Source organism: Trachurus trachurus (assembly GCF_905171665.1).
Source record: "Trachurus trachurus genome assembly, chromosome: 24".
In the NCBI taxonomy this organism is placed as follows: domain Eukaryota; kingdom Metazoa; phylum Chordata; class Actinopteri; order Carangiformes; family Carangidae; genus Trachurus; species Trachurus trachurus.
In genome coordinates, this window is record NC_139910.1 from 6,126,961 (window position 1) to 6,150,264 (window position 23,304).

Below are 23,304 nucleotides of genomic sequence, written 5' to 3' on the forward strand. Positions count from 1 at the left end.
GCACTCTTTTGCAATATTTTAAGCAATATCACTGTTTTATTTTCTACAGTTTTAGAGTGAAAAGGGGAAAGGGTGTCACTCAACACAATTAACACCCCTCAAATTTTTTAAAAATATTATTGCAATTTAAGTTTTTTTTTTAGCTTCATTTAATGATACTATTGTAGTTATATTTAAGATATCTGACCTGCTTTGCTCCATCTTTTGTACTGAGTTCATTGATATGCAGAAAAAATCTTCCAAAGACAAAAGATATTGTCAAACAAACTTGTATCTGTTTGTCAGTCAACTAATCTATAAACACCTTTTCTAATAATGGATAGTTTAAGCTGCACAATCACTTTTATTTGCAGAAAAAAACAGTGATTTGAATATTCAAACATTCAAATTAATTTTGTACTAAAAAAAGGTACAGTAATCATTAAGTGCTAATGAATTAGTTTCCCCTCACATTTTGAGATGCATAGTGGGCGACGATAAAATACAATATTGTGAAAACCTAACAAAGGACACCATCCAACAAAAATATTTAGTCACTATACTTTTATCTGCAGCTCTTGCCAAAAGATCATTCTCATCTTTGTATGTCCTATTTATACGTTTCATATTGTTTATCATCTGGTCACGCTGCAATGAGAACTACTTTACCACTCAGGGAGCTCAGCCATGACGTACAGGAACATGTGGGACCAGGCTAAATCCTGACAGCTGACTGGATGAACCTGTGGACGAACAGAAATTAATAAGATATAAAATATTAGAAGCAGCAGGAAATGAAACAGATGAAGAGATGTTGTGCTTTTCTTACCTGACGACTTACAGCAGTCACATGACTGTTACTGAGGAGACAGAGCCCAAGGTGACCAGGAATTAAACTTTTAATTATCTGTTGTTATAACACTGCTGGTACTATGAAATAGCAGCACATAACTTCTAAAAAAACAAAAAACAAAACAAGTAATAACATATTAAATATACAGATTCTGAACGTACTGTTGGCTGAGACAATAAATGTTTTCACTTGAGCAGAAAAGAAATTGTGTCTCGTACAATGAAAAAATAATAAGTGCTTTCTTGCTTTGTTATTATTACAAATGGTACAAGACTACGAACAGAGTTAAAATCTGGACGGTGGGGAGGGGGCACAAAACAGGAACAGCTTTTCAGTATTTTCATTAATTTCAGTAACACCACTTTCTATTTCCAGCATCACATCGACAACGTGGCCACTGAACAAAAAAACGCCCTCAAAAACAAGGTTACGAACGACTTTAACCAAGACACAGCATCTGCAGGGGCTGATGGGTAATTATTTAACAAATAAAACCAATCATTCAGTTAGAAAATAGACCTCCAGTATTTGGTAAATATCCGATGCCCCTCACCAGTCCTCTCTGTCGTCAAAGTGGTTAAAACTCATGTATTGGTACTGAAATACAAACATGTTATCAGGATAAAAACAAACAGAAATGCTACTGAAAGAAAGAAAGAGCAGGAAGACAAGGTCCAAAGTGAAAATGCGTCTGAGCCAAACTACTGTAGATTATTGTATGAAATGAAAACAGGACATGAGGTTATTTTTACTTTGTTACTTTTCTCAGTATAAAATGATCCAGGGAGCTTTTATGAAAGACGTGTGGTCTGTTAATGCTGAGTAGTGTTGTTGTTTGTGCCTTCAGACAGTTCAAAGTGCATGCACGGTGATAAACATTTGGTCACAAGCAATAAATGGACATGGGAAGTATTTCAGCAGCGAGTCACACAAAGATAAGACTGATGTTTCCAGATGTTCCTCTCATCTTCTGGGCCATATTGCTTCTTATTGCCTCTCTCTCAACTTGGTTTTTAACGAATGGTTTACTGTAAGTTAATATACAAGTAAATATTGCTTTGTTTTAAGGTATCACAGGGAATAAAGGCCAGAAAACACTGAACTAGGTGGTGATGAATAATTCAGATATTAATTATCTCATCATAGGGAAGTACTGGGTATTTAGTATGAGCAGCAACATCCAGAAAATATAGCTCCTTCATCTGAGTTAATGTGTTTGTACGATGAAACAAGAAACTAGCACCTAGGCTAACATGATGTCCACATAGGGACAGTGAAAGATTAAAGTTAAAATAAAGAGACAACATATCAATATTATGTTCTATGTAAAATGTGTTTGTGTTTTCTAATGTTTGAGCTTCACAATCACTTTTATCTGCAGATAAAGTACAAAACATGGAAATCTGGAAGTAATTCATGTTTTCTATCGCAATTTGGTGAGTTACGATTTTTTTTTAAAAGAGAAGAAAATCACACTTTTTGAAATACTTCCCATGCACCAGGAGGTTTTCTATCTCAAACTTAAACAACACAGGGCTGTTCTTCTAAAAGGCATCTGATGGGAGGGAGGGAGGGCGATGACGGTAAAGCACTTTAAACAAATTCAGATACAGGTAATTATTATTATTTTTAACATATTTTGTTATAGACAGATTCACAGATTAAAGGGTAATCCTCTCCGAACGTTTCCAATGATCAATGATAAACAGAAGTGCACAACCGAGGGGAGAACCAATAACTAAATACATTCATTAATATATTTTTTTTTAAAAAGGAGGTTGTAAAAAAATATACAAAATAGTCAAAAACAAAACGTTACAAACAAATGACAACAATGACAACGATCCATAACCGTACACCACGAGAGTAGATACGAAATGAGTACATAAACATTAGGCTACATGCTATTGGTTAAATATTCAGAGACAGGAGCAGGTTTGACTCTGAACAATGAACAGAGGAGAGAAATAAACACCCATAATCCTCCTTGTTTAACACTCGAGTGCTGCTCTCTGATCCTGTTCATCTGCTCGGCCCACTCTGACTCTGTCGTCTGCACTGGAACATAATCAATAAGTCACCACAAGTCCTCAACAAGTGGATTATTGGCTGCTGTTTCTTCGTTAAGCCTTTAAGAGCTGTCATGTTTCTGTGCTTTCTTTGTTTCCCTGCTGATTTTAGTTTGGTAGGTCAATAATCGTCCGGCTGGAATGTTTAAAATGTTTTTTTAAAAAGGTTTTAACTTTAAACACGGACGGAGCTGAAATAATTAGAAATTTTATTGGTAGCTATTTTATTGAGCAGTTGTCTTAGTTGATATGATAGGAAACTTCATAGTTTTTATTTTGGAGTGTTGCTCTGAAAATATCTTATCATTTAAAAAGGTGTTAGAAACCATTACAGGCATTTTAGAAACAAATTAATTCATTGATTAATCCAGAAGATAATCTAAAGGTTCAAAACCACATCTGCACTTCCATCTGTTTCTCCACAGACAACGAGGAGTTTACTTTACCATGAGATGTGGTTGAAAGCTTGGGAAGAACGAATAAGTGGTTTGCTGAAGTTTTGATGTGTTGAGGTGGTTTTTCTGTCGGCCATTCGGGTTTTTTGGGTCAATTTCCAGCTCTAATTAATCACATTTTTGTGTTTGATGTGTCTGTGGTTTGGAAACGGTGTCTTGTTTGAGGTTTAACTGTGATATCAACACTCTCCTGTCTCATGTGTTAAATACAGAGCTTATTTTAACTTATTTTAGCCTGATAACTGGAAGCAGAGGAAACATCTTTTCGAAATACAAGTAAACGGCCGTTATAAAACTTCAAACACAGGGAATTGAAGATTAAGAGTAAGATTAATACAAACAAATAAAATATGTTTTTGTTATATATTATTTGTGGAGTGGTGTTGATCTTGTCTTTTGAATTAAGTGTTTCATAAAATGTTTAAGTGTTTGTATTTACTGTTTCATCTGCTCGGGCTACTACACAGCTCGATGCCAGCCATGAACCAAGTTGCATTCACAGTCAATACAGAGTAAAAAAATAAAATAAGATGAAAGTGTGGTAACGGAAGAGAAAGGGTAAGAGAAGAACTGATTCTATCAAATCTGACCAGAAAAGTTCCATGTTTAACGTTATTTAGCCCAGAAACGACCGATGAGTCGTCGTTAAAAGTGATGCTGAGTAAGTATCTATATGTTAATGTTATATAGATCATACTTAGGAGGCACAAAGAGAGAGCGACCAGACAAGTCTAACAAAATACTAAACTGAAGCCTCCTCTCCTCAGTCACTTTTTTTTTCCCTTTCAGGTTAAAACGTAAAAGATGAGCAGTGTTTATCAAACTCTTTAAAAGAATAATAAAACACATTTAAAAGAATCTGTTACATATAAACACACAGATAAAACAGTATACCTACATTTCTCGGGGCTATACAGCAACATCCATTGTAATACAGAGAGCCGGGGTCTACGCCACAGTGTAGACGCATGGGAACCCGTCGTCGTCTCTGTCGTCAGCTGCCTTCTCACCTGTTAAACGTCACATCTGGTAAAGAGTGGACGGACTCTCTCTCTCTGCCTCTTTCTGAGAGAGTCTGACGAGCGTAAAAGCGTTTAAAGTGTTGTGTTTTAAGTGTTTCTCTGTCGTTTTCCCGCCTCGCCGTGTGGCTCCATGTTTCCCGCTCGTTTCAGGCTCCACTGGTCGATCTGTCTCTGCCGTTCCTGCTGCTGCTGCTGCTGCTGCTGCTGCTGCTCCATGTCTGATTCGCTGGACGAGCTGCCGGTGTTGCTGCTGCTGCTGCTGCTACTGCTAGTACTACTACTACTGCTGCTGCCCCCACCACTTCCTCCTCCTCCTCCTCCTTCTCCAGAGCAGTCCTTCCTCTTCCCTTCAGCCTTCCCCTTCTCTCCACCTCTCTCCCCCTTCTCCCTCTTCTTCTTCACCTCCACCAGGCTGCTGCTCTCCTCGCCTGGTTTACTGACCTCGGCCAGCTCCATCTCGATGGGCGCCTGTTCCGGCTCTGGCTCTGGTTCCTGCTCCACTTCCTGCTCCAGCTCCGGCATGGCTTCTCTGCGGTCCATGTCGACCCACAGCGGTCCTGGCGGAGGCTCCAGGGAGGTGTAGTGGAGCGCCGGCGGCTGCTGCTGCTGCTGCTGCTGCTGGAGCTGCGCGTCCAGGTGCTGGTGCTCCGGGTGCAGCAGCTGCGTCTGGTGCTGCAGGTGGTGCAGCGGCTGCAGAGGATGCTGCATCGACTGGTGCTGCAGCTGATGATGATGATGCTGCTGCTGCTGATGGTGATGATGATGCTGCTGATGGTGGTGGTGGTGGTTGGGGTGATGATGATGATGATGATGTTGCTGCTGCTGCTGCTGCTGCTGATGATGATGGTGGTGGTGATGATGCTGGAGGTGATGTTGGTGGTACTGGTCTATGATCTGCTTGTCCACGTTATGGACGAACTCCTTGGGCTGGTTTTTGAGGAACTTCTCGAACTTCTTGGAGGCTTTTTTATTTGTTACAAACCATTCCTGTTCACACACACACACACACAGACAGACAGTCAGTTAGAACAAAGACCAGAGAAAGAAGCATTTTATCATTATAAAGACACTCGGTATGTTTACATGCATGGCTAAGACTTCTGTCCTTGTCCCGCTTTACATGCAACAGGAAAAATGGAATAATTAACGTGTCCTCCTCCTCAACACTAGGTGGCGATACGCCTCGTTCCCAGTTGACTTTTTTTGTAATAAATAACTAGATATAGATAAGGTAGAGTTCTCAACTATAGTTCCTGACCGAACGCACCGGTCCGGGCTGAAAATATACAGTTTTGTATATTTTTATGAACACGTCTTCTTGCTGGTTGCACTGTGTGGATTTCACTGAATCAGCGCTGACGCATCAGGCACAGTTTTTTATTTGGGCCGTGTTTGGACCGACTTCTCTGCTCCACTTTGTGCCGTCTCTACTGTTGTGAAGCATGCGCACATGCATTGTCCAGTTTCAGTCAGATTAAGGTTTATCTGTCTACTATTAGTCAGACTAACACGTTTACAGCATGTATTTCACTTGTCCAGTTAATAGTTAGTCTGATTAAGGCAATAATTCATTTTTTTCAACTGTCATGTAAACGTACTAGGACTAAGAGTGAACTATGTTGTTACTGTACCTGTGAGTGGACGGATGTGATGTGATACTTGACTCCACTCTCAGAGTTAAACTCTTTATTACAGATCAGACATCTGTATTTTCCCGCCTCAAATTCGCCCTGAAATCAGATAAAATGAGAGAGAATTTAATTAAAAACTGATCTTTAACAACTATTCACTGGATCACTATTAGAGGGAAAAGGAGCAGGCGACTGACCCGTGTGCAGAGACCCAGATGAGCCTTGAGCCCAGACACGCTGGTGTAGGTGGAGCCACAGCCCTGACACAAGAAGACATTAATGATGTCATCACAACATCATGGACTCTTGAACATTTAACTTGATTATGTAGCTTGAACAAGAAAATAAAAGAATCTAACAAATACATATATCACCTCCACACAGGAAAACATTGCTTAGTTTGCAATAAAACAGGTTAAAAATTAGATGATAAATAACCAGAAGTATCAACAAGGTGAAGTTAACTTTATAAATGTATTATATAAGAAAAAAAAAATGGTTAAGGTTATGTTTTGTACCTGGTTGGGACACTGGACTTTCCTCTGCAGCTTCACCTCATTCTTCCACTTCCTCAGCACTTCCTGGCTGAAGGCAGGGAGACCCGGCCGCGCGTATTTCAACTATGAAGAAGAAGAAAAGCAGGTTCATGAACTGACTGCATCATATCCTCCATCTCTACTCTGAATATATAATCTGATCCTCCTCTTGCCTTCTTGTCGTCGGGCACCAGGTCGGACTGAAACTTCCTCTTGGGCCAGTCTTTGGGCAAATCGTTGTTGGCGATTTCAGCCAGGTGGAAGTTGGCCACCTGTGCCGACGCTCGCTGCACTCTGCCACTAGGCGTCCGCTCCGGGTTCGCCTCCCGCTGGGCCTTCAGCACCTCGTCCTCCTCCAACTTCTGGGGCGTCTGGGAAGGATACGATGTTTAAAGGGATAGTTCGACATTTTGGCAAATTGGCCTATTGCCATAATCCCTATAGTCTCATAGCAGTAGGTTCGTTACCTTTATTTGTCGGTACAAGCTATTTTTAGAACGGCGGAGCAGAGCCGTGAGCTGCTCAGAGCTACGCTACGGAGGCTCATGGGATTTCTTGGTTTCCTTCATCAAACTCATCAAATACACAATCCAACAACTCCACAACGCTCTGGTGGACAAGTTGTGACCTGCACATTCACCACGCTACGAGATAATAACAGAACGTTACCAGACAGAGTTGTTTTAGAGGTAAATACATGCAAAACCGCTGATGCACGTTCCCATCGAGGGAAGTTTTTCATCAAGCAGTCTCTGCATTTGCCTCTAAAACAACTCTGTCTGGTAACGTTCTGTTATTATCTCATAGCGTGGTGAATGTGCAGGTCACAACTTGTCCACCAGAGCGTTTTGGAGTTGTTGGATTGTGTATTTGATGAGTTTGATGAGGGAAACCGAGAAATCGCATGAGCCTCCGTAGCGTAGCTCTGAGCAGCTCGTGGCTCTGCTCCGTCGTTCTAAAAACAGCTTGCACCGACAATTAAAGGTAACAAACCTACTGCTATGACTATAAGGATTATGGCAATGGGCCAATTTGACAAAATGTTGAACTATCCCTTTAAAGTCTGTGTCATACAGATTTCAATTGGCTTTATTTGTGTATTAAAAGTGCTAATTAAACAGTTTCTTTAGTCTGAATCACCAGATTAAAAAACACCGGACTCACAGGAGCGTGCTCTGATTTAAGGTGGTATTCCAGACCGGCCTTGGATTTGTATGTTTTCCCACAGTGAGAGCAGTTCAGCAGCATCTTCTCCAGCTCAGACTCCTCCTTCCCACACTTCTTCATGTGATAGACGTAGCCCATAATACTGGTGAAAGCAGCAGTGCAGCCCTGAAGCAGAAGAAACAGCACAAATCATTTTAATATGACATCATCAAAGCTGCATCCTCATTCATCGTATCGTATATCAGGTCTGATCGATCAGTTCACCTCTTTAGAGCATTTTAATTTGCCAAGTCTCTTCAGGATTTTTCTCAGTTTGTCTTTGATGGCCCGATCGTCCAGGCCCTTGGCATCGTCGGCTGAAGGCTGCAGACGGAGACAGAAAGCATGAAAACACATCAGAGCAGAGAACGACCTTCACATCAATGAAAACTTTATTAATCAAGAGATGAGTCACTCTTGATTTATTTCATTATCAGACATAGTTGGAAGTGAATGTTCCAAAGTGTGAACTGTGTGAGTGAGACTGAAGATGTAACTCCATGTGTGAAGCAAGAAGGTGAGCGTTGCATTGTGGGGATTCTAGATGAACCATCTTACCAGATGGCTGTGGTCGGCCATGATGTGATACTTCATCCCTGTTGAGGACTTCAGCTGTTTCCCACAGTGTTGACAGGTGAAAGGTTGCTGCACAGAAAAGACAGGAAGAGTTTTAGAGTTTGGATGGACTCCACTGAAGAACATGTTTGTTTAATAATAAAAATAATAACAACTTAATTTATATAGCGCCTTTCAAACACAAGTTACCAGGTGCTGTACAACAGAAATAAAACATATCAAATGTTACTGCCTGTAATTCAAGGACAACATAGTAAAAACCACCAAGTGAAATAAAATTGGAATTAAAAGTTTAAAATCAACCATCCTCATCGAAATAATCATACAAAACAAAATAAGAGAAGGTCAAACGATAAAAGTAGAGTCTTTAGAGGAGATTTAAAAGAGGCCACTGAGCTTAAAGACTCCTGTATTCAGTATTTTCTACTTTAAAACAGATGAGTCCATGTTGAAGTGTGGACTTCTCACCAGTCGGCAGTTCTCCATGTGCTTCTTCAGCCCCTCCACCGTCTTCCTGCTCACACTCTTACATTTTGGACACGTGACTCGGCCTTTGGCCACAATCTGGAGCTGCCAGCGCTCCTCTTGACTTCCTGTCGGAGAGTCAAACAGATAAGGACATTATTCAATTCATCGTCAAGAATCTGAGCCTTGCAGATGGTTTTACATCAGCTGCCCTCACCTGGGGGGTAGGTAGGAGGCTCCTTCTTGGTGGTGAGGACTGGAGGTTTCTGATCCTCACTGGGCTGCGTGGTCGAGGCCTCACCGACGCCGGCTGCATCCGAACCTGAAATACAGACAAGACATGAAATAATCCAAACTATTATGAAGCAACCAACAAACTCTGAGGAAAGCAAACAACATTTTGTCTCCTGGTCACGAGCTGCCAGTGAATTTTCTCTGTTCTCACCTGTCTGTAAGACAAACCGTTTCTTGACATCTTTTATTCCCTCTGCCATTCATTTCTTTAATTCTTTATAATGATTTTATTCTATTTTACCCATGTACAATCTTTAATATCTTATTGGTCAATATTAGTAACCCTTCTATTTATTGATCCTTGATTCCACTATATTCCTTGGCATTTTTTTATTCCACTTTTGTACTTTATCTATTTTATTGTGTGTACTTGTGTCTCTGTATGTCAGTATACAAGCTGTTCAAACCAATTGGGATTAATTAATCATCTGTCTGTCTGTCTGAACTCTTGCGAATGGATTGTGCTGATTATTCTCATTAAAACAAGAAATGATTTTCCTCCTGTGTAAATATTTTCTGCCACGTCGACAACAGCTGAGCTTTCTCATTCTTTATTGACTGAGCTGCCAGAAGAAAAAAAAAAACAGCTGACTGTGTCTTACATTGGGGAAATAAAACCGTTATCACTCAGCTGCAACTGAAAACAATCCACGGATCAAACAGTGACACCGCCGGTGGGAGGATCCACCAGGAGGCGCCGTCTAACCACTGATGTGCCTCGTGCTGCATCTGAACTCAAAGAGGCGTCACTCCGCTTCATAATTGGAGCAGATTTACTGTTTTGTCCCCTGGTAGTTGTGGAAAGATGTGACAACGTCTTTTTAAACTCTGATTTAAGAAATTATTAAACTACTGACTGAAAGTTTTACTGGTGAGGGTGAGAAAAAGAAGAAAAAAGTGAATATTAAAGAGTTTTCATTTGTATTTGATCAAGTTTTCTTTCAACCAAACCCTAACCCTCACTTTTAACTAAATATTTAATAAATACTGAACAGATGGGATTTAATCTAAGTGTTGTCAGACTGATGAAACATCTGTGATTAATCCATGGACGCTGGACGGTGACTTACTGCAGTCTCTGCACTCTGGTGGTTGTGGGAAGTTATTAACGGGAGGGTTTCGCTCCATCTCCGCTCTCTGGACCTTCTTCATGTTCATGTCTTTGATGTGACAAAGGAAGAACAAAATCAATCCACAAAACCACAAGGTTAGATAAGTCAGAAAATATCAAAGACCAGTAGTCTGCTGACGCCTCACTGCTGCTGCTTTTACTTTTAAAAACGAATCAACCATAATTACAGCGTCAGGATCGATAACTGGTAACTGCTAATTCAGGTCAAGTTGTAGTATGAAGTGCTGCGGTGGTCGACCAATCAGAGTCTAATACAGAAGGATGTAGTCGTCAAATTCATCCAGTTTTGTAATTTAGAATTTGTCATGAAATATAATCTTCCTTATCTTTTAGATTTGCAGACTAACAGTCCAGGTCGACGTCTAACACACACTGAGTCTTCTGTAAGAGAAGACTATGATGAAACAGGAGGTAAAGTGTTTAAATATGTACCAGGTCTCCACACGTGTCCTCTGTCTCTGCTCGTGTTGCTCCATCCCTGGTCCTGGTTTCGTCCGGACCCCCAGCCCTGCTCCGGTCCGGAGGCGGCCCGCTCTCGACCCGGGTCCCTGCCGGAGCTCCAGACCTGGTCCTGGCCTCGGTCTCTGCCGGCCGCCCAGCCCTGCTCGGGTCCTCGGTCCCGGCCCGTCATCCAGGCCTGCTCCTGTCCGCCGTGAGCTCTGTCCCTGCCCGCGATCCACGTCTGGTCCTGACCGGAGTGTCCGGCTCGGTCTCTGCCGGAGCTCCAGACCTGGTCCTGGGGCCGGTCCCGTCCCGGGGCCCAGGCGTCGGGGCCTCGGTCCCGGCCGGAGCTCCAGCTCTGGTCCTGAGGCTGCGACGGCTCCCTGCCCCCGTCCGGGCCCTGAGGCCAACCGTCCTTCGCCACCAGTCGAGGAGGCAGCCGCACGCTGGTGGGCGGAGCCATGGAGCCGAGGTCCACGCCATTGACCTGGTCGACTGGCGACAACAACACGGAGCAGCTGGTGGTCGGGTAGTCCACTGTTCCTATGGGAACGCTCTGGAGGTCCTCGTACCTGATGTTAAAGCAGAAGTAAGTGATATATTTGTGTTAATATAAGTCTTAAATAGTTATATCTTCCGACAGCAATCACTTACACAGAGTGTTTGGACTGAAACACGGGTCTCTCAGTCCCTCTGCTCTGCTCTGAGCCGAAGAGAAAACATTTATCGTATCCTACAGTTTTTATCCAATGAGGAGAGAGAACGGCATGCAGGGCTGTGTGTGCAGCCAAGGGACGCCGTGAATGTGGTGACGTAGCGACGAGGACTGTTATGGTGCGTTCAAGGAAACTCGTGTTTTTCCGACCTGTGAAGTCGTACCAGTTCGATCTGGTACGAGTTCACGGGTCGGAAGTTACGAGTGGCCGTTATAGTGACTTTCACCGGTAAAACAGGTCGGAAAAACACGAGTGGGTTGCCTGGAACGCTACAAAGTCGTAAGTTGTGACTTGAAGCTGTAATTTACGATTTCAAAAGCCTGCCTGGAACGCAGCATTAGCGAAAACGACCGGACCACTTACTTCTGCTTTAAAATATTATTCAGGAAAGGGTCAGGGTTCAAACTGGTGTGGCAGGTGTACCTTCATCATCATCATCATCAGAGTTTTAAAGGCAACATATTATGGAAATATCACTTCTTGAAGGCTCTTTAACATATATTTCCTCCCCATGAACCAGTCTGCCATCCAGTCCTCCCATTAAGCCGGCCAGCTCTCCCTGCCTCCCTTGCCTACCAGAAGCTTCCTCCTTCAGCTGTTGTCAACATTTCCATGTTTCTCACATTCTGTGTTATAAACTGTTTTCTTGTCTGTAACAACATCTATTGCACGTCTGTCCGTCCTGGGTGAGGGATCCCTCCTCTGTTGCTCACCCTGAGGTTTCTCCGATTTTTCCCTGTTAAAAGGGTTTTCCATGGAGTTTTTCCTCAGTCGACGTGAGGGTCTAAAGGGCAGAGGATGTTGTTATGATGCCATGTAAAGCCCTTTGAGACAAACTGTTTGTAAAAACGGGCTATACAAAAAAAATTGCCTTGCCTTGCCATATATTTGGGTGTTTGTCTTGCCTTCCGGCCCCCAAAGTGTGAAAATTGACAAAAAAAATCTGTAATGTGCAGGCTCCCTAGATTGAAATCCATGTGCTTTTATGAGAAGTGGTTCATTTGCATTTTAAGGGACAGGCTCTGAAACCAGCCGTTCTGAACAAGACTGTTTTGAGAGGATGAAAAGAGCTGTGATGTTTGATCCTTGAGGTATTTTGACCAAAGCATGTCTCAGACATGTCTTTAAGACACCTGGGAACTATTTTAATTTGTGGAAAGGGGGCAGAATATGTCTCCTTCTCCTTTAAAGATGAACTGTGTGAAAATGACTGACAACGTGTGTGTTCCTCCATTTAAAGTGAATCAGAATCACTAGAGCGTTAAGCAGGTTCAGATTTGGTGTATTTACAAGCACAACCGCCTCTGGTTACTTCACATTCACTTTTCTTCTGTAACACGGCAACTTAATGGAAAACGCGGTGCACCGGCGCAATATGGCAGCCTCCTGCAGACCGCAATCCCCTACATGTAAATATAAACAACTCATTCTAAGCATACGAGAAAGATTCACTTTGTATTCTAAGTAATTACACTTAAGTAAATATATATATGAAAGTACTATATGATTCTTGCTAATTAACAGCCAAATAAATTACACATTGTAGCTATAAAGTTTCCAGACTGTGAACAATGAAGATGATACATGTTCACCACTTGCATTCGCTAAATGAAACTTGGCACAGATGAAGACAAATGAAGTTAATTTCATAATCAGAGACTCTGAGGCACAAACACAGTTGTGCATATAAAAGCTAAAAACAACAAACGACAGCTTGACTGTGCTGCGGCTGAGTCAAAGCCCAGGAGTCGAGTGGTACGATCCAAGATCCAAGTCGGGTTTCCTGTCTATTTATCTTTCATTTAATTTGATGTAATTAAGCTGTGAGCTCCGCTTCCCCCCAGTGAACTCATTTCACCTCTGTTTATTTACAATGAGAATGAAACATAAGGATCTAAATATATGAGTCTAAGTTGATGCTCAGATTGCATTATTTCTCTGAGAGTTGCATGAAGCATTTAATCTCTGAGAGCAGAGTAATTTACTGTCAGTCACTGGAGTAATCACCGGCTGTGGGAACGTGTCATTAGAACCAGTTATAATTTTAGGTTTGTTTGCAGTTTTACAGAAGCAAATCTGCTGATGAGAAGAGATACAGGGTGACATCATGTAACCGAATAACAGAAGAAAATGCATTGTTCACATCAGTTACTGAACATGAGCTGAGGTGAAGCAGCTGGACTGGCCTGTGTCCAGCTGTGTGGGCATTAAACAAGTCAGAATCAGGAGTCAGGACAGGTAAATGTACTAATGTAAGTGACTTTGTTTGTGACTGTTGGTCGCTGTCACATCCCCTGATGTCATATTAGAGGAAAAATGTATAAAACATAATGTTGCTTCCACATTCACCCCTGAACCGTAGCAGACATCCTGTTCACATCAGCATCAATGTCAAGTGAAGCAGAAACTTTTATACGCAGCTGCCAGGTTTAAATGTTTCTATAATCACATCTACTTAAACAGCTTCTATTCATTTAGTGGTGCTAATGTCAAGAGGCACATCTGTGTCGCACACTCAAGAGACATCCATCATGCAATTAGTCATGCAAATGAATTGTTAACAAACTTAATCGGCCTCTCACCTTTTTCTACCGTAAGTTCTTTTCATCTTCACAGGATCTGGGGCTGGAGACTCGTCATTCTGAAACATTCAAGTACAGAACTGTGAAGATCCAACCGTGAGCAAAGACACGACAGATTTTTGAGTAAAATTCCAAACAGCGATGGACAACCACGTTAGAAACATTTCTGTGACACAACACGATTTTTGGAAAAAGAACTGTATAACACACAGATGCAGAGACAGAAGCAGCAGGACGGACATTACAGTTACAATACCTTTGAGTATCCCACTGCATCTGACCCACAGGCTCGGTCTGGGATTCGCTGGACAACTGTTGGAAACATTGAAATTTGATCAAAATCAAAATAAAGAAAAAACACTTTCACCTAAACACTGCAAAGTTGGTCAATGTTACCACAGGTGTGCAGTTATTTTTGTACCTGGACATGGCACTCCGCTCTTCTGTTGTGACTGGACAGACCGTCTTTTTCTTGGCACATACAAAGGTGACATATCCCCTCCAGTGTGGGCAGGGTCCATTCTAGGGTGACGACACCCCGAAGAACTCACCACTGAAAACACATGAGAAAACATCATTAAATGTTACATACTGCACCTCAACTGATAATACAAGTTTCTATTTTATTTTCTAATATGTTTCCTGCTGTGTAGTGGACATCCGCTGATTATTAAAACATAGTTTCTCTACAGAGCCACTGAGCTGAACAATCAGCTGGCACTGGCCTGGTATTAGTGGCTCCTGGAGTAAAAACAACAACCACAAAAAAAAGAAGCTTGGACGCATTGCTTACACTTGATAACATAATTCATGACTATTCCCACTGCTATGTTTGTGATCATTCATATCATTTCCATTTTCCAGCCTTCTCTTTATTATTCATCTACCAGCCAAGTTGTTTGTTATCAGCTAATATCGGAGAATACAAACTATGAGAATGGACCCATCATAAATTAGGAGGGAGCTTCATGTTTTATTAATTCATAAGCCTGTAAATCTATTTAGGATTGGAGGAAATCCAGTCTATTGGTGCTGCATCTCTTCCCATCGTTTTTATTTTGGTCAGTCTTACCGATTTTATAAAGATGTTGGTTAAATCAATTCAAATACATTTCAATATCATAATTTGGCGCTGATCTATTGTACATCAGTAGCACTTGTGAGCCAATATTATGTAAACAACACAGTATTTTTAAGCATCTCAGTCTGAAAATACCATGCTACTACATTATTGTGTTAATTATAAAAACACACCTCCACATGTGTGAGAACAGCTTTACAGATGCAGAGTGAAGCTTTCCTCAGAGGTTTTGTGTTTACATATTCACCTATTACTTTGTATTGTGTATGTGGGGAAAAAATCTGATTATAAAGGTAAAATACTTCAGTCCATCTCTGAAGTATCTAAAACTGGTTCTGCTGATTAACTGTTGTTGGCTGTTCAGCTCTAGCACCGTTATGTTTATCAGTGTGTCTCATGTATTTCCATCATGCTTGACACATGCACAGTGTTTTTGCATGTGGATGTGTCCCATGTGTCACATTGAAGGCCACTGTCCACCAGTTAAATGGTCGAGAAACTCCACAGAAGCAGAGAAAATGTAAAAAACTGTTTTACACACAATGTGCATTTTGTTTTGTTTTGCTGCTCCAGTGAACACCTCTCTTTCTTGGGAGGCTTCAAGAAGGACTTGTCTTGTCTTGAACCCACCTTCATTATTGTTCTGTGTAGATAAGAAAACAACATTTACATTGGGTTTTTTTTTTCTTTTCTTTCCTTTGGACGACGACGGGCAGAGAAACCCGTCGGTGTGGTAGTGGACCGGGAGCCGCTAACGATCCGTTTTCACTCCCCGCAGCCAGCCAGCCTGACTGACCTGTCCGCTGCATTTCATTGTTTCTGAACGGAGGAAGAAATGCGAGAGAGCCCTACCGTCCTACAGCTCACTCCCTCTGCAAGGACGGGCAGCCAGCCTCCATGTCTTGGACTCCGGCCTCCTCGGTCGCCTTTCCCCCGGCAGTGATACCAGCAGGAAGGCGGACATCAAAGGAGGCCCGACCCGAGCAGACCGGCCGTTCACGGTCTGAGCTGCGACCGGAGCTCCGTCCGCATCTGAATATGAATCAGTTCGCCCGGCATAATTCACCACAGTGTATTAGTGTCTTCTTCGGAGGAACGCCCTCCTGCTGGAGAGAACAAATAAGACCCGCATCTGCTGCCGCCTTCAGGGGCTGTGGGAAATACCGCGCTTCTGCTCGTCTTTGGATTTCTCATGTGGAAAATTGTGGAAATTAGCTTGAAATTTTCTTCCAAAGGTTAGAAAATAAAGATAATATCAACTGTTTTGGTAACATGCATGCAAAGATATGAATAGACCATATCTAAAGAGATAATTATGATAATGAATGACTCTGAACTCTAGTAATCCCAACCATCTTCAATGGCAAATTCCCATTCACCATGTCTGGATTAATTTTCTGTTCGTTTTTGGATGTCTAAAGTGGAGAAGAGTGAAATTATCTTGAAAATATCAACCAAGGTTAGAAAATAACGAAAATATCAACTAGTTATGTATGCAAAGATATGAAAAAGAAGGTATCTAAGAGAAAAAAAAAACAATAATGAGTGATCTGGTGACCCTAGTGACACCAGCCAACTTTCTATTTTAATCTTCGCTGTATTATGGACCCCAGAAAGACTGGCTGATTGTCTTGACATCAGCTAATGGGGATCCATGTAACAAATAAACAATCATCTTAAAATGCCAACTTTCCTTGTTGACCATGGCTGGAATAATTAGCTGGGGGGGCAGGAGCAAAAAAATAGCTACTCGGCCCCTAAGGCGGGAGGGGCTGCTGGACTTTTATTTTTATTTTTTTTACCCCAAGTCCCTTTTGAGTAATATCTTTTAATGTTACTTGGGACGGGATTGTAGTTATGGCTACAACTTGTATTGTATTGTGCGATATCCATAAAACCCTGACCCCAAGTGGCAAACAACAAAGTGCCCTGTTATAGCAGTTTTTTAATAAAACATGGCACCAAAGCTGCCCAACATTAAAGTGAACTGATTTGAGCTGCAGTTTTCTCAACCAACAATGATATCTTTATCTTTACCTGTTGGATCAGTCTCCCAATGGACTGAAAAATCCTAGTTGTAGTAGTAGTAGTGATGTCTCAAATTTCATTCTTCTTTGAAATTTCCTTCCCTTTGGCAGATGAATGAATTGGAGATCAGCTTTGATAGGCCCAGTTCAGATGGGGCAATGGGGCATTGACATCATCCCCTCGGAGGATTTGATCACAGGTTTTCAGTCCTTAGACACATGAACATACTCAATAGAGGATGGATTAGAGGTCCGATCACATTGCCAACAGGTCCACCTGTTGGAGTCGCTCCAATGCATTCCTGTTTATTAGCATATAAGACAAGATCTGATCAGGTGTTGTCCCTAGAGAAAAATGTTAAGACGCATTTTAAAGGTAGGTGTGGACTGATAAACTTAAACCTGACCACTTGTGATCACATCATTGAAAATGTTACTGCCAGTTGTTGGACTACAGTTCATCAGGCGACGGTCAAACATCTAAATCAAACACCAAAAAGCCAAACACATTTTCTGAGTGGGGTGGGGGGGGTCTTCAACAACAACAGCCATCAGAAAAAAGTGATCTCTTTCTTTTTCTGTATTTCACTCGGTGTCACTTTGTTGTACAAGCTTAGGAGCTGACCCTGAAGGCAGCAGCAGTCAGCAGCACTGGGACCAGGGGGGCGGGGCCTCGTGGCAGCAGCCTGCCTGGATGGGGAGGTTTGACTGCACCAGGGGAGTGGGATAAGAGAAGTCAAGCATACAGTAAAAATGACTGTTTTTTTTATCAAAATTATCCAAGTTCATAGTTCAGTGCACACCAGATGGTCACTCCTTTGTCTCTGTGCAGTGTCTCTCTGGGAGTTTGTTTGTTCCTGGTTCTTGTCTAGTCTTTCCACACATAGCGGTTTCACACCGTTGGGGCTCCGTGCCGGTTCTGGTACCCAAATTCGACCAAAAAAATAACAAAACCTGGAAAGTCGGTTCTCAAAGTAACCAAAAAAATAGTTGGTTCTTCCATGCAAACTGTGCCCTCATCAGTGGGGTGTCATATTCTTGGCTGTGAAGACGAGCAGGAAGGAGGAGCGACTGACAACCTGGAGAAAAAGAATTTGGTGTGTCTGCTAAAGAAATTACGGATGGAAAGTAGCTAGTAAGCTAAATCCGGTACAAAGCATCTTTATTTTGTACATCGTTCCTGATACAAATAAACGTATTAAACTAAACTATAAATTAAATGTTTAGTGGCAATTTTGGCGTTTACTTTCCTTATTTACAAGAAAAGCTAAAGTAATTCTTATCTTTGAACTTGGGGAAGAGATGCCCGAGGCTGGGTTCAATCCAGCGCCAGACCAAATAATTAATACACTTTAAAAAACGGAAGAAGGATTACAGAGACAGCAAAAAAGCAAACATTTTTGCAATTTTTGTAACGTACGCCCACTTTGGTTCCACCTAAACTGGTTCTCCTGCTGCTAAACCTGTTCTCCCCTTGTACTTAGACTACCTACACCCTCCATGTGGGGGAGCTATAACACAGTAGGTTATTTCTGTAATCTAACGGCATACTAAAGTGCTGCACTGCACACATTTCAACCTCCTTCCTTCCATATTTGTGTGTGTGTGTGTGTGTGTGTGTGTGTGTGTGTGTGTGTGTGTGTGTGTGTGTGTGTGTGTGTGTGTGTGTGTGTTATGAAAACGTGACACAGAAGCACATCTCATCTCCACACTTCCTGTTATGTGGTCAGCTCAACAGCACATAGGGAGGGAAAACAAAAGTGAAAGTAACTGCTGCGACACAACTCTCATTACTTCTGAACCAAGCAGTCGTAGGACTGATATGCAAGACAAAGCAAATTATCAGTCTTTTCCGTAAGTAAGCTGTTTTGAATGTTATAGCTAGTGAGTGTGACCAGTGAGGCTGTGAACTGCTGAATCTCTAACCATGCATCGGAGAGGAGATTATGCACTTGTCAGGTATTTTAAACTGTTTGTAGGCAAATAAATGCGAGTGAAGCGCAGCTGAGACTTTGATCTTCTGAACTGAGCTTTTTTACGTTTGTTAAATGGTGTTAACTAAAGGATCATCTCTTTTTTTCAGTGATATGTCTGAGGAACAGATGTCAGGTGAGGAAACCATTGTACTGTACTGACTGCAATAATCAACTCCTACAGTAACTATTGTTCAATAGTAAACTATATTTAGTGATTATTTAAAGCTGCTCAGGCAAATATCTTTATTCTGGTTACTTGTTTGTAAAATAGGCTGCTAGTGTATAATGAATCATTAACTGGATCAGCAGACTGTTCCCAGCTACAGACATCTGCTTTTGGTAAGAATACACTGTGAACCTGACGGTGCCAAACAGGTCGGTTAGGTTAGCAACTAGCTGCTAATATTAATCAGCCAAGAGTTAATGGAGGCCTTAACAGAAAGTGAAAGTAAATCTTGGACTTGTTATGGGGCGGTGTCCGACATTCCTTGGATCACTGTTGGATCCCATATTTAGTCTGCTGCTGCTACAAAGTGTTTTGATGACAAGAGATTTACTTAACCTGGTTATGGTAGCACAGTTATACAGTTATGTTACAGATCATTAAGCACTAAAATATCTTTCTTCATTTGTCTCCAGCCCACTGGAGGAACTTCTATGTGGATGTGGCTGGAACTACTAATGACGCTCATAAGAGCTATGTTAACAAGTTAAGAGGAGCTGGCCACAATGAGGTGTTTACTGTAGATGAGTGTGACTACTGTGTGGTTTTCTGTCCTGTCGCCTCACGAGTGGGAACGGACGTCAACGAGGCCCTGGATAGAGATGGTAATGGTTGTCCAGTTCCTGGTCAAATGTATACGGACTAATCAGTGATTAAAGTTTCTTATTTTGTTGTTAAAATACAATAAACAGGTCTTAGTGACTTGTTTTTGCGCAGACCTCTAGTGCCACACATTCTCAGTCTTTGAAAAGAGAATCTATTCAGATTTTTAAGTAACACTGTTATTCTGGCCAAAAGTGGTTGATATGATATAATTCTGACATGAATAGATAACAGCAAGTGAAATAAACAACCAGACATAGAGTATGCATTAATATTTTCTTGGATTTGTTGTGTTATCTCAGCGGCTACAGTGGGTAAACCGGTGATTCTGGTGGTGATGCATCACACCTTTAGTCCTACCCATGTTGTAGCGGACAGCAAGAGGCTGGTGAACAAAGCAAACGTCCACCTCACAGTGGACTGTCTGTTCTACGAGGGCAGACTCCTGGACTCTAACACCAATGCCATTGCATGGCACAATATCCAGAGGTCTCTTGGATTGCCACAGGTAATGACTGGATTTATTCATGTATTAGACATCAGTAAATCTACTGATACTGTCAATAACCAACTATGAGTATGTTCCACAACTGAAATGATACACATGATATACTTTTCTTTCCTTTGTCCTTGCAGAGATTGCCGCTTGTTTCTCGAATCTATCAATGTGAGTATAGTTTCTGGTGTGTTAAGTTCATAACTGGCTTTTGATCTAACATAACAGGTACAAAATCCTTCTGTGCAAAAACATTACCGTATTCTAAAGTTCAGATTTTTCCCAAAACGAAAGACTTAATGGAACGAAACTCCCTCTTTGTTTTCTGGTGATGAGATGCTGTTACAGCCTGAAATTTGAAGCCAAATGGCACATCACCAGAACTCTGTGGTTAAAAGCCAATTTTGCTGTGAAGTATACAAGCAGTAAAGAAAGCATGTTTGTTTTCATAGCTGTGGCCATCAGTCGTATTGGATGAGTTAACATTTGACTCCTGATGAGATGTAAAACAAGTATCAAATGTGGCATTCATTTGGGGTGAAAACAAATGACCATGCAATGCATCTCCACTATAGTTCAAAGAGCTATTCTGCCCCATACAAACTACAGCAGTTTTTGGGTGTGGTCACTAAATAAGCTACATTGAGTTGTGCTTATGTTGCTTTCCACAGTGGATACAGTGAAACTGCACCCAGTGGTCAGATTTAAGGAACTAATAAATGTATTTTATCAATTCATTTTGATATCTGATATCAAACCGAGATCAAATGTTCTTTTTTTCCCCTCATTTGCATGATGGGATTAAGCAAAGTCATTTCGGGAATGGTGTAAAATTGAAAACCTTAAAGATTATCAATCAATTCTTGTTGCATTCTCCAAATGCTTGATTGAATCCATCTTCGCATTCAACAGAAGAGCTTGGTTTGGTTCACTTAGCATATACAATTGTGGGCCAGGAACAAGACTTTTTAAAAGAATTTCTTAATTTTTTAACTTTTTGTTTACTTATTATTGTGCTGTGCTTACTGTGTGAACAACACGTGTGTTCATGTTGCCACTGTCATGTGATGTGTTGTTGAGGTTGTTTGATACATAAAGTGATTTCGATATGATTGGATTGTTTATATCAAATAGTAAATATTAAAAGATGACTCATTGCTCTGTTTTCCTTCATTTTAGTTGTGGAGAAGAATAAGCGGACCATCTTAGCTGGAGTTGTTGGGATCACGGTGACAGCAGCAGTGATAATCGTTGTTGTTGTTGTTGTAAAATAGCTTGCTGAATGACTTTATAAAATAAAAGGGATCAGTATCACACCATCACAATAACTTATTATATAATCGTCAAAATAAATGTGCTATGCCATGTGTGTAAAAGCTTGCTTATTATTGCTGTTTCTGCACTTTAGTTATGAAGGTTGAGGAAATTATCACATGTATTATACAGTATCTGAAGCATGTTCAGAAGGAAATGATGGAAGAAGGGCAGCTCTTAAGCAACTTTATATTAAAACAATACAAATATGACCATGTGTGTAGCACATGAAAATAGCCTTTTTTGTAGTTGCTCAGCTTGTGCTGGCTATGGTTACACAGTTAATGTAAGCTATGGAAGACAAAATCCAATGAAAACAAAGGTGTGTAACTACTATCTTACGTGTCTCCACGGTGGTTTGAAGTTAGAATCTGTGTCAAAATTGCGACAGTGTTTTGTGTGATTCATTTCTAAATAAAGTAATGACTACAGCTCTTTTATTGTGGATTGCTTGTGTTTCTTTCTGGATACTCTGAAATTGTACTGCATGCTGTAATGAATTAATTTAATGAAAATTACATGTCTAATGGTCAAAACTATGAAAATAAAACCCAGGTTGTAAAATAACCTTGACTTTTCTTGAATTTCATTTGCATTATGGGATAATTATGATTCTAATAGGATAAGCTAAGAGTAGTAGTTTTAGGATTTTAGGATTGTTCAACTTGTAAATGATACCAAATGATTCATTGCTCTGTTTTTCTTTTTTTTTTTCAGCGACAGGAAGCCTTACTTTTGGTGCTTTTCATCATTTTGATTATCTTTGTGGTTCTAGTTGTAAAATTTATGAAAATACGCTGACAGCTGTCACTGTCATGACTAAATCAAAAGGAATCAGAGTCACATGATGACATTACATTAGTCTCAGTGGATCAAAATACATGTGCTATGTGCCTTCTTCTTACATCTGTTACTGTAGTATAGTTAGGGCTGATTTAGATGTTTTTGGAACTAAGATTTTGGTCACATATTAACCTGGAGGAGGCGCAAACCTGCAGATACAGGCCTTATACTGAAATGATCATGTGGACAGAACTTAAAGGGATACGCCAACATTTTTTTTTTCGTGTCTTGCCTCACTCCAGAGTCCATGACAAGCAGATAGACACCATCCTTTCTACTGTGCGTGCAGTAGCGAGGGAGATAGCGCCGTATCGCCCGTAATTAGCTTAGCTCGAACGCTGGAAGTGTATCCGTAATGGTAGCCTGCCTCCACCTAAAGTCATCAGAGACACTCTTCAGCAACTCTAAACGGACCGATCTTCCGAACTCTCCGGTAAGGCATCTTGAGCGGTCAAATGCCGGTAACGGGACAAGATCGGTCAAAACGTTTATTTTGGTTCAAGCTAGCTACATCGAGGGTAGGTTAGCTTCCTATTTCAAAGTAAAAGCACTTCTGTATGTAAATGGCAACGAGTGTTTTATTTTGTGAAAGTAACCGGAAGTGCGTTGGTCACAACGGCTAGCTTGATTTTTTCTGAACAAAATTGTAAACAGCTGGTATTTAGACAAATTAATGACACACTGCTGATCTAAACGGCTACTTTCTCGCCTAAAAATGTTTGAAATGTTGATAAAGTGATATATTTACAGAATTTAGAGCTAAAATGAAATCAGCTTTTGACTG

At 41.1% G+C, this 23,304-nt stretch overlaps 2 protein-coding genes across 3 annotated transcripts; one reads left to right on the plus strand and one right to left on the minus strand.

Annotated features, from left to right (window-relative positions):
- Positions 1-644: 644 nt before the first annotated feature.
- On the minus strand, positions 645-14,386 carry znf512 (zinc finger protein 512; the record flags this gene model as incomplete). The annotated part of the gene is made up of 14 exons (XM_084000213.1): positions 645-722; positions 4,781-5,365; positions 6,010-6,108; positions 6,207-6,269; positions 6,528-6,629; positions 6,719-6,916; positions 7,710-7,877; positions 7,977-8,075; positions 8,310-8,396; positions 8,796-8,920; positions 9,010-9,114; positions 10,157-10,246; positions 10,651-11,231; positions 14,379-14,386. 14 exons carry the CDS (start codon positions 14,384-14,386, stop codon positions 645-647), a joined length of 2,388 nt encoding a protein of 795 aa, XP_083856339.1.
- Positions 14,387-18,796: 4,410 nt separating this feature from the next.
- Positions 18,797-22,108, plus strand: LOC311007194 (uncharacterized protein). 2 transcript variants are annotated; one of them, XM_084000292.1, is made up of 6 exons: positions 18,797-18,919; positions 19,149-19,174; positions 19,681-19,869; positions 20,170-20,375; positions 20,504-20,534; positions 21,543-22,108. In XM_084000292.1, exons 1-6 carry the CDS (start codon positions 18,888-18,890, stop codon positions 21,635-21,637), a joined length of 579 nt encoding a protein of 192 aa, XP_083856418.1. In that variant the 5' UTR covers positions 18,797-18,887; the 3' UTR covers positions 21,638-22,108. The 2 variants fall into 2 exon arrangements, with proteins under 2 accessions (XP_083856418.1, XP_083856419.1); XM_084000293.1 differs by having other exon boundaries at positions 18,823-19,024.
- The last annotated feature ends 1,196 nt before the right edge of the window (positions 22,109-23,304 follow it).

What these genes read in the sequence shown, in the direction of transcription:
- LOC311007194 (XM_084000292.1), top strand. Translation starts at nt 18,888, where the DNA reads ATGCAAGACAAAGCAAATTATCAGTCTTTTCC. An exon ending in GCAAATTATCAGTCTTTTCC is followed by an intron (nt 18,920 to 19,148) that starts GTAAGTAAGCTG and finishes TCTTTTTTTCAG; the next exon opens with TGATATGTCTGAGGAACAGA. An exon ending in TGTTTCTCGAATCTATCAAT is followed by an intron (nt 20,535 to 21,542) that starts GTGAGTATAGTT and finishes CCTTCATTTTAG; the next exon opens with TTGTGGAGAAGAATAAGCGG.